This window comes from Apteryx rowi, unplaced genomic scaffold (assembly GCF_003343035.1).
Source record: "Apteryx rowi isolate R43461 unplaced genomic scaffold, aptRow1 scaffold_91, whole genome shotgun sequence".
Lineage (NCBI taxonomy): Eukaryota > Metazoa > Chordata > Aves > Apterygiformes > Apterygidae > Apteryx > Apteryx rowi.
Genome location: NW_020451216.1, coordinates 505,114 through 517,129, shown reverse-complemented (window position 1 = coordinate 517,129; position 12,016 = coordinate 505,114). Strand labels below are relative to the sequence as shown.

General features: G+C 42.1%; 1 protein-coding gene across 1 annotated transcript; it reads left to right on the top strand.

The window, feature by feature from the left end:
• The first annotated feature begins 2,811 nt into the window (after nt 1-2,811).
• Nucleotides 2,812-10,762, top strand: LOC112978271 (chymotrypsin-like elastase family member 1). The gene is made up of 6 exons (XM_026091578.1): nt 2,812-2,882; nt 6,687-6,818; nt 7,449-7,585; nt 7,932-8,023; nt 9,378-9,527; nt 10,736-10,762. The coding sequence occupies exons 1-6, from the start codon at nt 2,812-2,814 to the stop codon at nt 10,760-10,762; spliced, it is 609 nt and encodes a 202-aa protein (XP_025947363.1).
• Nucleotides 10,763-12,016: the final 1,254 nt, after the last annotated feature.

The window sequence follows — 12,016 nt, the reverse complement described above, 5'->3', positions numbered from 1 at the left end:
TATACATGTTCTGAAACAGAATTCACCACACCTAGTGAGTTATGTGCCTCTGAGATTTAGCAGTAGGTGAGATGTGGCATTTTGCATGGCAAATGTATGATTAGACGTCTCAAGCCAAATTTCTTAATTGGATCTCCAAGGTACTGGTATAATACTAGTAATTAATCAGCCTCATTGCCATTAACACCAGTCTCCATGTTTTGTTTTTTTTTATTTCCTTCCCCTACAGTTAAATTTATAATTCATAAATTCAAGGTTTTTCACCCTGACAAGTGCTTGTAYGTGGAACAGATTCCTGCTCCCAATGCTCAAGCTGCCCTCTCTCCAGTCACATACGTCCTGTAGGTTCACCTCTTTCACAAAGCCTACACAAACAGCACAGAGCAAGACACAGACAGTCCCTCAAGAGCTCTACAGTACAACAATGCCTAAAATAGAGGAATACTGAAAACAGCTGTAGTTCATCATCTTCAGAGTAATTTATTTCTCCTTTGGGCATTACAACATAGCCCAACATCAAAGCCACTCAGCTGCAAAATGAGGATGATACCATTTGCATTGCTATAGAGCACAGATTATGGACAAATGGTTATTCAAGCTAAATGGCATGATGTTCAAAAGGAGAATAAACAGACAATGTTTTTCACTAAAATTGGATATAGGGAACACACAAAGTCTTTGGAATAACAAATTAGCAATAGAAACTATGAGCTTGCCAGGTCTAACAAGAATGATGAATGTAGTGAAAGTGAGTGAAGAGACTGTTTGGCTAGGAGGCCACTTTCTGACCTCCTAGCCAAAACTAACTGGAAGCTAAAAATGGTCTATGATGTAAGGGAAAAAAGTGTTCAGTGACTTAAAGAAGGTCTTGTGCTGAAATAACACACAGAACTTTTTATGGATTCTAGTAAAATAATCTGTTGAAGAGAACTAGTGGAATGATATGGAGAAGACGCCTAGTCTGACCGTATGCATTCTGTGGACACTGGATCCCATTAGCACACTTAGATGGATGAACTTGTTAACTTTTCCATATTTACTTGATTATGTTTAGCCCAAAGTCTGCTGAGTTCAATAGGAAGGTGCTCAGTAAACCCTGGATCTACTTTTTAAAAGAGACTCATCAGTAGAAAGTAGGGTAAAGTTGGCTGAGAGGGAAAATGATCTGCACTGTGCATAGGGTTATGCCAGCTGTTTCTAAGGTTTGAAACTGGTCCCTGCCTGCCGATCAAGTTGAAGGCCAGCTTTACTGCCCACCTGTTGATGGTCTGTGTGTCCAGTTTTCTTGTCTTCTTCTTTGTTAGATGCGGAAAGAAGGGCCCTATTTTACATTTAACTGAAGAACCTTTGCTTCTGCTATGTTTCCAGACTGATGCCTTACACATGCCAGCAACTGCTTAGAGTGGTTTATCTTTATTCTGAATGTCAGGAAAATGTCCAGCTGAATGTAACTGAGGTGGCTCCAAGGCATATCTAATATGAGACTGGATGATTTTGCAAGATCTCTCTCCTCACACATAAAAGTGTGTGAGATATTTTCTTCAGTTAAAATCTTATAAGAAGGGCTGTTCTGAGATTTCCCTGATTTCTGAAGGAGAAGTAGAAAAACAATGTGTTTTATAAAATCAGGTATGAATAGTCCTGCCAGTCAATAAAATCGGGAAATCCCTCTTTGGTAATAACTTTAGACAGATAATTTTCCCTTCTCTGAAAATAACACTTTCACTCTGAAAATAACCACACTTTACCTTGGGTTAAATCATTAAAGGGATATAAATCCTTTTGCACACTATGGAATGATTATGGGGATTATGGTTAATGGGTATTTAAAAAACAAACAAACAAATCAATATACTTCCCCTAGAACTGGGTTATCCAAGTACGAAGAGTTCTTGATTTTCTTCTGAGGTGCTATGTCAGGGCCACTATCAAAGATGGGATCTGGGCCCTGGCAATAATTGCATGATATGTCTCTTACCTGCTGACTGTCTTTTCCTATATACTGTTGTGTGGTCCGGCTGGCAACCTGCAGGCCTGATCTAGCCAGATACTGTACTTTCATTTGGCCTGCCTCTTTCACATACGCAAGGCTGCTGCTTGAAGAAACAATGCTCTTTCCTCCTGTATTTACCACTGCCTTCCACATCTGGGCTGCTGTTTCTGAGACCTTTCCTGTTTCTCATAGCCCAGGTCTTGCCAGCTGTAGCATTCCCTTTTTTCCCCCCTGGCAACAGCCCAGCTCCCTACCTCCTCCTCTCCTGCCACCGAGGTCCTGCATACTGGGGCAGGCAGAGGAAAACACATTCAGCAGGGAGAAGGCAGGAGAAAAGGCAGCAGTACAGTATCCTAAAACAGGGATTGGCATGTCCAGCCGAGGTTGGACCACCCTCAACTGTTGTGTTTCTCCCTGACTGCAGTTCTTTTGCCACCTAGATGACAAAGATCAGTTCATGTTACATGGAGCAGCGGAGAGGTAGACTTGACAAATAATTTCTAAGGAGGGACTACAAAATATACATCAACGACTATTAGTCTGAAGGTTTGGCTTGTTGAGCCTGGGCTTATATTGCTTTGTTTTTAACTTGATCTGTCWGTACTCCAGATTTATCTTTTTTTCTCTGCTTCAGGGTACTGTGGGAACTATGCAGTGTGGAGGTGTTTATGCAACCTTGGATTGTACCTTTAACAGGTTACTACACCCCCGTTTTTCCCATGTGTAGAACATTTCTGATCAATTTACTGAGTTCTAAACATAGATACATTATTTTAATAACAAATTTAGAGCTTCTTATCAGATGTGTTAGTATAAAAATGATCTCTGTGGAAAAATTCTACCATTTTGTTAAAAATGCTTCAATACCTCATCCTTCTCAGTTGCCTGGGTAAGTTGTAATTAGAGTATTTGAGCTGGGAAAGGGTGAACCTCTCAACCTCTGAATAAGTGGTGGAGATTAGAGCATATCTGTTTTTTCTCCACAATTGTCAATTGTACTTTGCTTCTAAGCATCTTTTTAGTTGAGATGGGATGGATAACGGTCTCTTCCAAATCTGTCTGTACATGTCCTGTACAAGAAATACTTCTCGGCACACAGACATGTTTTCAGTGAGAAAATCAGATGATGCATCTACAGTACGTACTTCAGCATAAATCATCTGCAAGAGCTAAGAGGAGAAGAAGGAAAACAGAATTTAGGTTTTGCCTTTCATATGAATGTTGTCTGGCAAAGGATTTTTAAGAAGGTGGGAAGAGTATTAGTGTGCTGCTGTGCTGCAAGAAACCATGCTTCAGTCATTGCCTTGCTCTATGCTTAAACACTGAACAACCTGGCATCTTTCTGTTGGTTAGGCGTATGAAAAAACAGGCCTCAGAACAGCATTAGTATGCCAGCAAAAAACCTAATGGTGAAACAATTTTTATGACTGAAAAGGTTTTTTGGCGTTCTCTTCAGTGAACAAGATCTCCATGGGAAAGATCTGGTAGTTCTCTCAGTCAAGGGAAACCTACACTCTGAAAGAGGGGATTTAGGCTAATAGGAACATGCACTACCTCTGTTGTCAACCACAGTAGGATTGTAGGGACCACTGGAAATAGAAGTAAATTTAACTTTATATGAGGAAGTCTTGACATCTGTTTATAGTTGAATAAAGTTGAATAAAGACAGCCACCAGTACGGAGAGCAATCACGGTTTCACAATGTGCTACAGAGACGTTACAAAATGGCTGTTTTCTTTGGTTCATGTTTACCTACTTGTGTGTTTTAGAGAGGTGCAGTTGAAAGAGGATTACACAGTGCAGTGATATCCCTCCAATTTTTACAGTCTCCATTTTGACCTGGAAAAAATTATCAGAAAAACAGATGAGAACTCTTGGGGTCAGCATGTTTAACCAACACTTCTTCTCTCACAAGGAAAATTGTTGATCCTGCTTAGCTAGCTGTCTCATGCAGCACAGATCTGTCACTGACAGTAAACCTCAGATGACTGACATTCATTAGGAATCCACATGACAAACTGCATTCGTTTTTCTTTGTGGTTAGGGGCAATTTCTGGAAGTCCCCCAGGCTATGCCCTTCTCAAAGATGTGCTGCTGGGGCGAGTAATTGGAGGCCACGAGGCTCAGCCAAACAGCTGGAAATGGCAGGTAATGCTGGTTTTAAGTTTTATACTTAGAAAAAAGCAGTGAGAAAATGACAGCAAATTTAAAAAGTTGGAATGTTTGATATAGCTGAATTTGCTCTGTGTCCAGTCAATGTGAAGTTACCGCTTCATCTAAAGTTTCATGTCAGCCCAGGACATGAATAAGAAACTGAAGCCAACATTCACAAATGAACAGCATCCTCTCGCTCAAGTAACTTTACCTGAGGTGGTTTCAGCGCTGAAAATTTACAAAAACAGGTGGCCCGTGCCACCTAACAGTAAACAATAAAATGCAGCTTTGCTTGGACTGGGGTGCAGTTTCTGATGGCAGATTTTTTTGTTAATGAATGATTGTTACCAATGCAACAGTTACATTTAAAATGGTACCTTCCTAATAGCTCTTATTTGTCACAGAGGTCATTCCTGCTAACTCCAGAAATACACTTGTGCCACTTCTTGATTTGTTTGTTCCTCTTTTTGTTTGCTTGGGGGGCGGAGGGGCTGTGGGGTAGGGAAAAGAATGTATGGTTTAAATTCTGCTAGCTCTATTAACAATCTGCTGCCATGGAATCATGAGCAGATTTTATTCTGGATTTCTGTCCTGTCCGCAGAGTGGATGACTGAGTTTCAGCACTTCTGTTTTCTCTTATACTTTGTCTGTACTTGGAAAATGTGTTTTTACCACTCAGCACCAAGTACAGGTGAAAATCCTAGTCCACACAAGGTAAACTGTAGTTTTACATGTGCTAGATGGAGGAGGGAAAGCTCTCACTTCTCTAATTTGCCTTCTCCAGCCAATGTGTGTTAAAACCTCAGCTTGCTGTGAGAACTTAGCACAGACATGTATTAACTAACATGAGTTAAGAGTTAGGTTCTTTTTTCTAACCAGGTGCATCCACTGGGATTTGTAAACCAGAAGAATGCCTGCTTCATTTTCTGATTCTGGCTTGAATTAATCCCAGAGATCACAGAAGAAATAATTATTAACCAAGCAATTTAACATGCAAGCTAACAGAAAGCAAAGGGAGTGAATACTCCTAATGACAATTTTATAAAGTAATTTTCAAAGCAAATCTCTACTTTAATAACCTTCCTTTCCAATTAACCAGTGAGCAGGTTTACTTGCAGTAAAAGAGTGTGGCATGCCTGGCCTCGACTACACAAAAATGTTCCACTGTTTTGAAATCAGTTTTGTTAAGCCAATTCATAACCCTTTGTGGGCATACTTAAATTACCTACAGGAATCTTAATACAGCAAAGAGCAAACCTAGCTACTATAGAAGATGATGAACACTGCTGAAAAAATATCTTCTGAGGTAGTGTGGATAAACCTTTGCAAAAGAAAATAGGGATATGCACTGCTTATGCATAAAAAGATATGTCTTTTTTATTTAAAATATGTACAGAGATGGCTAACTTTTTTCATACTCGGGTGCCACCAATAATCTTCAGTGGTATCGGAAAAGTGCAGGAAAAGTTGTAATGTCCCATGCACTTGGACTGAAAAAAAAATTGTTTCTTCATTTATGTAAGTCCTTGAAGGCTACCATATTCCTTGCCACCTCAGTTTGGAGAAAGCCAGTAGATGACTGGACAGAGAATACTGTGTACGGTTGTTTCAAGCTACATTGTCTCTTTTTCAGTCTTCTTATAAGGAAGCTATTTAACAGCTCCTTCTTTTAAGAGAGCTAGTCCACTGACCAAAGTAACACACACAATTTCTGAAGAAGCATGGCTTGAGTGTAAAATATTTTGTCATTTGATACAGGTATCACTTCAGATTGCCTATGCAAATTACCCTGGATATTATAATCACATCTGTGGTGGAACCCTTATCACCAGTAACTAGGTCATGACTGCAGCCCATTGCCTCAGCATGTGAGTAGAATAAAAAGTTGAAATTCTTGTTCTGTTCCTCATTCTCTCTGCAGATGGGTGCTGGACCATTCTCACCCTCACAGCTCTCCAGGTGTGCCCATTTCTTGCACAGCTGGACATCTCCCAACTTACCACGCACTTAATCTAGGGAACTGGAAAACTCTGTTAACTTCAACCATGATTTTATGTTTAATTGTGGATTTTCTGGAAGTGAAAATCAAACTGATTGATGATCATAGGCCGTGTTCTATAGTTTGCTCTGCAGCATGTCTAATACACACCTCATAAACAATACATGTAACACCAATAAGCAAACACTCATTTTTAATTGCTTACGCCTTTACTGAACGTACTTACAATGAAGTGTAAGCAGCTCATCCTTCACACTGTTTTAGACATATGTAGAGATGCAAGATGAACATTCTTGTTTAAGAATGATCTGAGCAGTGTAGTTAGCTGATATTGCACCTTCAGTTTCTTCGCCAGCAAACTGCAAACAGTAGTTTCCTAATTCATGAGATCATTAAGTTGAAGCTCATAGAAAATTCTCTGGTGGAAGATGCTTTAGAAATGATTATATTGGTGGAAGACCTCAGTGGTGCAGGAATTATAGTGCAAAACTACAAATGGGGACTGGTCTTTACATTAATTATTTTGTTGTTCATTTTTAGGCCATTAGGAGCAACATATCGAGTGACTCTGGGTGAACACAATCTTTTTGAGGTTGATGGCACTGAGTATTATATTGATGTGGATAGAGTCTTCATTCACGATGGCTGGAATCCCTCTTATATTGCAAATGGGTAAATTGTTTTGATTATTGTCATAGGGCTGAGTGGTACTTAGCACCCAATTCTACTGCTATGTGTATATTCAGTCCAGTTCTCAATGAAGTCAGGAATGGATTTGTGAGAAGCGGTAGAAGATAACGCAGTAGCGATTTCCTGAATGTCCTCCTCCCTTAGAGGTGTTACACAGTGTCTACATGGATAACCTCATTGCTCTTTTGTCTAACTTCGGGGCACTTGGCCTTTCCCAGAACAGAGACCAGGAAAGGCCTCATAGTGGGATCCAGAACATAGAGTAAATTCAGGGGCTTGCGAGAAGTCACACCAGTCAGTTTGCATCTAATGAGGGGAAACTAACAGGCAAATGCCAAGAGACTATCTTAAATCCCCCCTCAGAGGCATGTCTGTCCATCCAGGATCCCCTGAAACTCACTCAAGAGTTTGGATGCCACCAAAAGGGTAGGAACTTCCATTTAAACCCTCCCACTTCTTCCCAAGGCTGCAGTATTTGGTAAAAAGAGGTGTGGGTAGAACCATTGGCTAAATACCCGTGYAAGTGAGGAAATGGGAGTGAGCATGTCAGATTTGATTTATGCTTAATCCAGGATTTTCAGTAAACACTTTTTTACCTGTATCCTATTCCAGCAATGACATTGCCTTGCTGCACCTCTCTTCTTCTGCCTATGACAATGGATTTGTTGCTATAGGATTGCTTCCATCTGAAGGAGATATTTTGCCTAATAACTATCCCTGTTATATTACTGGATGGGGGCTGGATAGTGGTAAGTATGTGGAGGGTGGGGGGAAAGCAGTGTTCCTTATTCTAGAAAGAAGGAGCAAGATCCCAGACAAAATACAACCTTTTGCATGTGAAGTCTGTTGATATGAGCAAACACTTTATGAAATGCAAAGACTGACTGCTAGAAATCTGGCCACAAACTGTCTTGGCACCTCTGCCAGGGAAACCTCTTCCTGTTAAGATTTCATTGTACACATAAGAATGGCCCCTGTCTTGGTGTGGTCACAGTAAACAGTGCTTTACCCAGCCAGTGGCCCTCCTGATTTTAGTGGGACCAGCCATGCAGGTAAGGTATTTTAAAAAATAAAATATCATTCTTTCTCTGCTAGTCGATGGCCATGCCCCTGCCACACTGCAAGAAGTGATGCTGCCCGTAGTCGACCATGCAATCTGTTCTCAGCCAGACTGGTGGGGAAGTGAGGCAAAAGTTACTATGATCTGTGCAGGCGGGAATGGTGTGACATCCAGATGCAGCATAAGATCCGTTACTATTAGAGGATTTTTAAGCCTTTCTCTCTCCCTCTTTCTTTCCTGTTTGACCTTGCTGTGCCTTCAGCTGGGAACTGGTTTTGCCATTTGTTCATCCTACAGTAGCCTTCATGTGCAGATTCTGGCCCTTTCACTGCTTTTGTCTAAATATAATCTAAATCAGACTGCTCCAGATTCCTTCATCCCCCCACAAAGGAGCCAGCAGAGAAGAACTCTCCAAGATCTCAGTATCTCGTCCCACTGATTTTGGGAGGAAGATTTGCCCTTTCTTCCAGCATCATGTTCCATCGATCAGATTCTGGGGACCTCATGGTTGAGACTTTGGCAATCATCTCCTCTGCCCTCATTCAAAGGATGAGGCTGTAGGAAGTCCTGCCGCTCTTTCAGTGTTACTGCCATTTTCCACCAACGAGGCAGGGCAGCCAGCAGAAGGAGACGTTCGCCCCTGCACTTTAGCCCTGCTCTTCAGCTTTTTGCTCCTCACTAGCTGCTCTTTCTGTGTAGTTAACTGAGCAGCCATGCTTAAATATAAGCAACAAACATATAACATATTTGTTTTAAGTATGTGAATACAATATATAAACATAYAGAAATAATACATATTATATTATGGTATATAGTATAAATCTATAGTTATAAATACATAAATGTTTACTATATTTTTCACTGTATTATGACAGAACCTAGTTGCTAACTGGATTATAAGCCACAGCAAGAACCTTTATCTTCACATGTATTTTAACTCATGTTGCTTGCTCTCTGCTGGCTCTACTTCCTGAGACCCTTGGAATGTACTTGTTTGCTAAGTGCAAGGGGATCAGCGTTTCCCTCCCACTTGGTTCCTTATAGCTGGAGAGCGCACTGAATTTTTGTGAGAGATGCTGTACAGGTAGATCTTCATGGGAAGAACTGTCATGTGATGCAATGTGCCCTGAAGTAGTTGCTTGAAGTCACTATATTTCCAGTGGTGATAGTGGTGGGAAAATTACAGTTACAGCCCCTTCTGGGGTCAGTATTTGTATGTATGTGTGCGAATGTGCATGTATGTGCATGTAGGTTGAGATACTACATAGTGGATCTGCTCTTTGCAATATTTTGTGAGGTGCTGTTCAGTCTCTACTCCCATGTTGCTGGGGAACAGTCAGCCCTTTGCAAAATACACAGCACAAATTTAGGCTCATGTTCTGAACAGCTATTAACTAATCAGTGCTCCCTAATCTGTCCAGTCATTCCTAAATTGCTCAGATAATTTGGCTTAATATGTTACTCTCCTTCCTCTGATGCAGGGAGATTCTGGAGGCCCTCTGAGCTGTTACGAAGATGGTCGCTGGCAAGTCCACGGGATTGTCAGTTTTGGGATAGTTCCCTACTGTAACACTTATAGGAAGCCTACAGTCTTCACACGTGTGTCGGCTTATGCAGACTGGATCTACAATGTAAGTTCCTTACACACTGGTGCACTGAAGGTAACCTGGTTATTTCCCATGAGCTAAGGCGTGCCACTAGCAAGAAATTGGATCCGTTTGCTTATGAAAGCATTAGGAACTGAACTAGGAGATCTGGGGAGGCCTAAAATCAGGATATGTGATGTTACTTTTGGTGCATTCAAACAATTGTAAGGAGTTTTTGCCTTAGAACTGAAATGCTCTGCTGGAGACCACATAAAAATTCAAGACAGGCAGAAGTTGGGCTCTGTGTCCAAAAAATGATCATTTTCATTCACCCAGACAAAAAATACTACAGGAAAACACTGAAGGAATTATCTGTCCTGTGTATGATGTGGCCTGAATGGGAGATGTGCCAAATATAAAACGTATCTACAAATGCAAGTCCTACAGTGTGGCACTATGCAATCTTGGCCTCACATTTGGGAAAGACCAAAGAGGTCTTTGCTCCCAGAAGCAGAGCCTGGCACAAGCAGCAGCTGTTTCCTAGGCGCAGGGTAGCGCTTTTGTGTGACTGCTGCTGTAACACATGCTGCCTACTGAGCGGCCGTCGAAAGAAATTTGAGGAGAGGCGTTCTAAATCACAGCAAGGAAGAGAGAGGGAGCCATCTAATCCATAAGATAGCTGCCCTGACAGTGTGTCTTCACCTCCTGCAAATGGATACAGTGGGACTGACTTTTAAAGCATGAAAAGCAGCCTTCGCGCTTCAGTGGCCGACAGAAACAGTTGGAAGGGAATACATTTCAATAGCACAATTCAAAGTTATTTACTCATCAGGAGGAAAACTTCAAAGTGGTCCCTGGTCTGCCTTTGAGTAACTGAGATAATGTCCTGTGGTTTTCAGGCTGCAAACGGGAAATGCAAGTTGCAGTCATACTGTCATCCCTGCTTGCTTGCAGGGTGTCAGTCTGCCCAGCAGCAACTGCTGGATCAACTCTGTTGAGAATCCCTGATGTGGGAGAGCCCCTTGCTAGTCCGTAGCTACTGGAGTCAGCTGCATGCTACTGGTGTCTGGCTTCCCCTGACCTGCAGGGCAGGTGCGGCTGAAGTGCTGTGGTCCATGAACATTTCCAGGTGGGAACAGTAAGTGGAGCAGTGCCCTGGCCCAGCTGAGAACAGACCCTTCTTCAGAGCACTGGTGCAAGATGGAGACATGAGTTATTCTGGTTCTGTACTGAATTCACCTCTTGTTTTCTAGACTATGATGAGTAACGGCGGCTACTAGAGAAGGATCAACTTGTGCATAAACACAAGAAGAAGAGTTAGAACAAAGTATGTCTGTTAAATAAGTCTCCTCTCATCCTTTCTACAACTTTTGGGGTTATTAATAGCAAGGTTTGACTAAAATTATAATAAAGTATTGGTGACTTCAACCAGTGGCTTCAACCTCCTGTTACTGTGTTTTAATAGAGATTAACTCAAAATACCAGCAGCATGGAGTATTTCCCTTTGCTGAGTTGGAGTCAAGTACAAGGTAGATGCAGCACAGGATGTTTCTGCCTGGCCTGGGATCAGGAGACTCCTTAGGCACCAGTTCAGATCCAGTCAACAGGAAAGGAGAATCCAGTGTTATCCTTGTGAGTTAAATTGAACTGAATTCAGCCTTAGTCTAGTTTTCAGCAAATGTGGTCCCTGTGAGCCTTCTGCCTGCAGAGAGGTTAAGTACTGGGTGAGCTGGGGAAGCCATGTCTATGCTGAGCAGGAGATCCAGCACCTAACATGCCAGCCACAGCAGGAAAACATGTTTTGGTATCTTTTGTACACTGTAGGAAATGTTGCAACATTGTGCCAACAATGCAACAAAGCTCAATGTGAGACCTTATAACTGAGGAGAGTGATTTTGTCTTAAAACCAAGTTCACCCACACTCACACCCTCATTACCAGCAACTGAGAAGTACCGAGATGTGTGTGTACAAGCAGCCTGCCCAGCCTTCAGGTCCCAAGACTCAGGTCTGCCTGCCCATGATGCCTCACAGTGGCACAAGGCCAAGGGATGCCAACTACTGAGTCCTCCATGCTTCTCTGGGGTCTTTCTTGTGACGGTAGCTGTGTGTGGCTTTGGATGTGCCCTAGGTACGTTGCAGGTCTCACACATCCAGCGCTGGAGGTCATTTTTCTGCAGAGAGGCCGATGAACACGTCCTTTCCCTGGGGCTGGGCTGCAGAGTCCCCACGTGCCTGAGCAGGTGGTGAGCACAGCTCTTCAGGGCTGTCATTCTGACACCACCTACARACACACACTGCGTAAAATGACCATGACAGGTTTTCTCCCAGAGAGGTTCCTTAGTGATAACCCATAAGCGGTAAAGAAGGTTGGCTGTATGTTTGCAGGTAGATAGGAAGAAATGAGTGGTGACGCTAACATCAGTCTACATGGCAGCCAGCAGATGTTCTGCTTGCAGAACTTGTTTTTCTTTTTATTCCTAATCAAAAGCTTTATTATAGTGCTGCACATACAGGGGCTAATTCCTACCTGTGT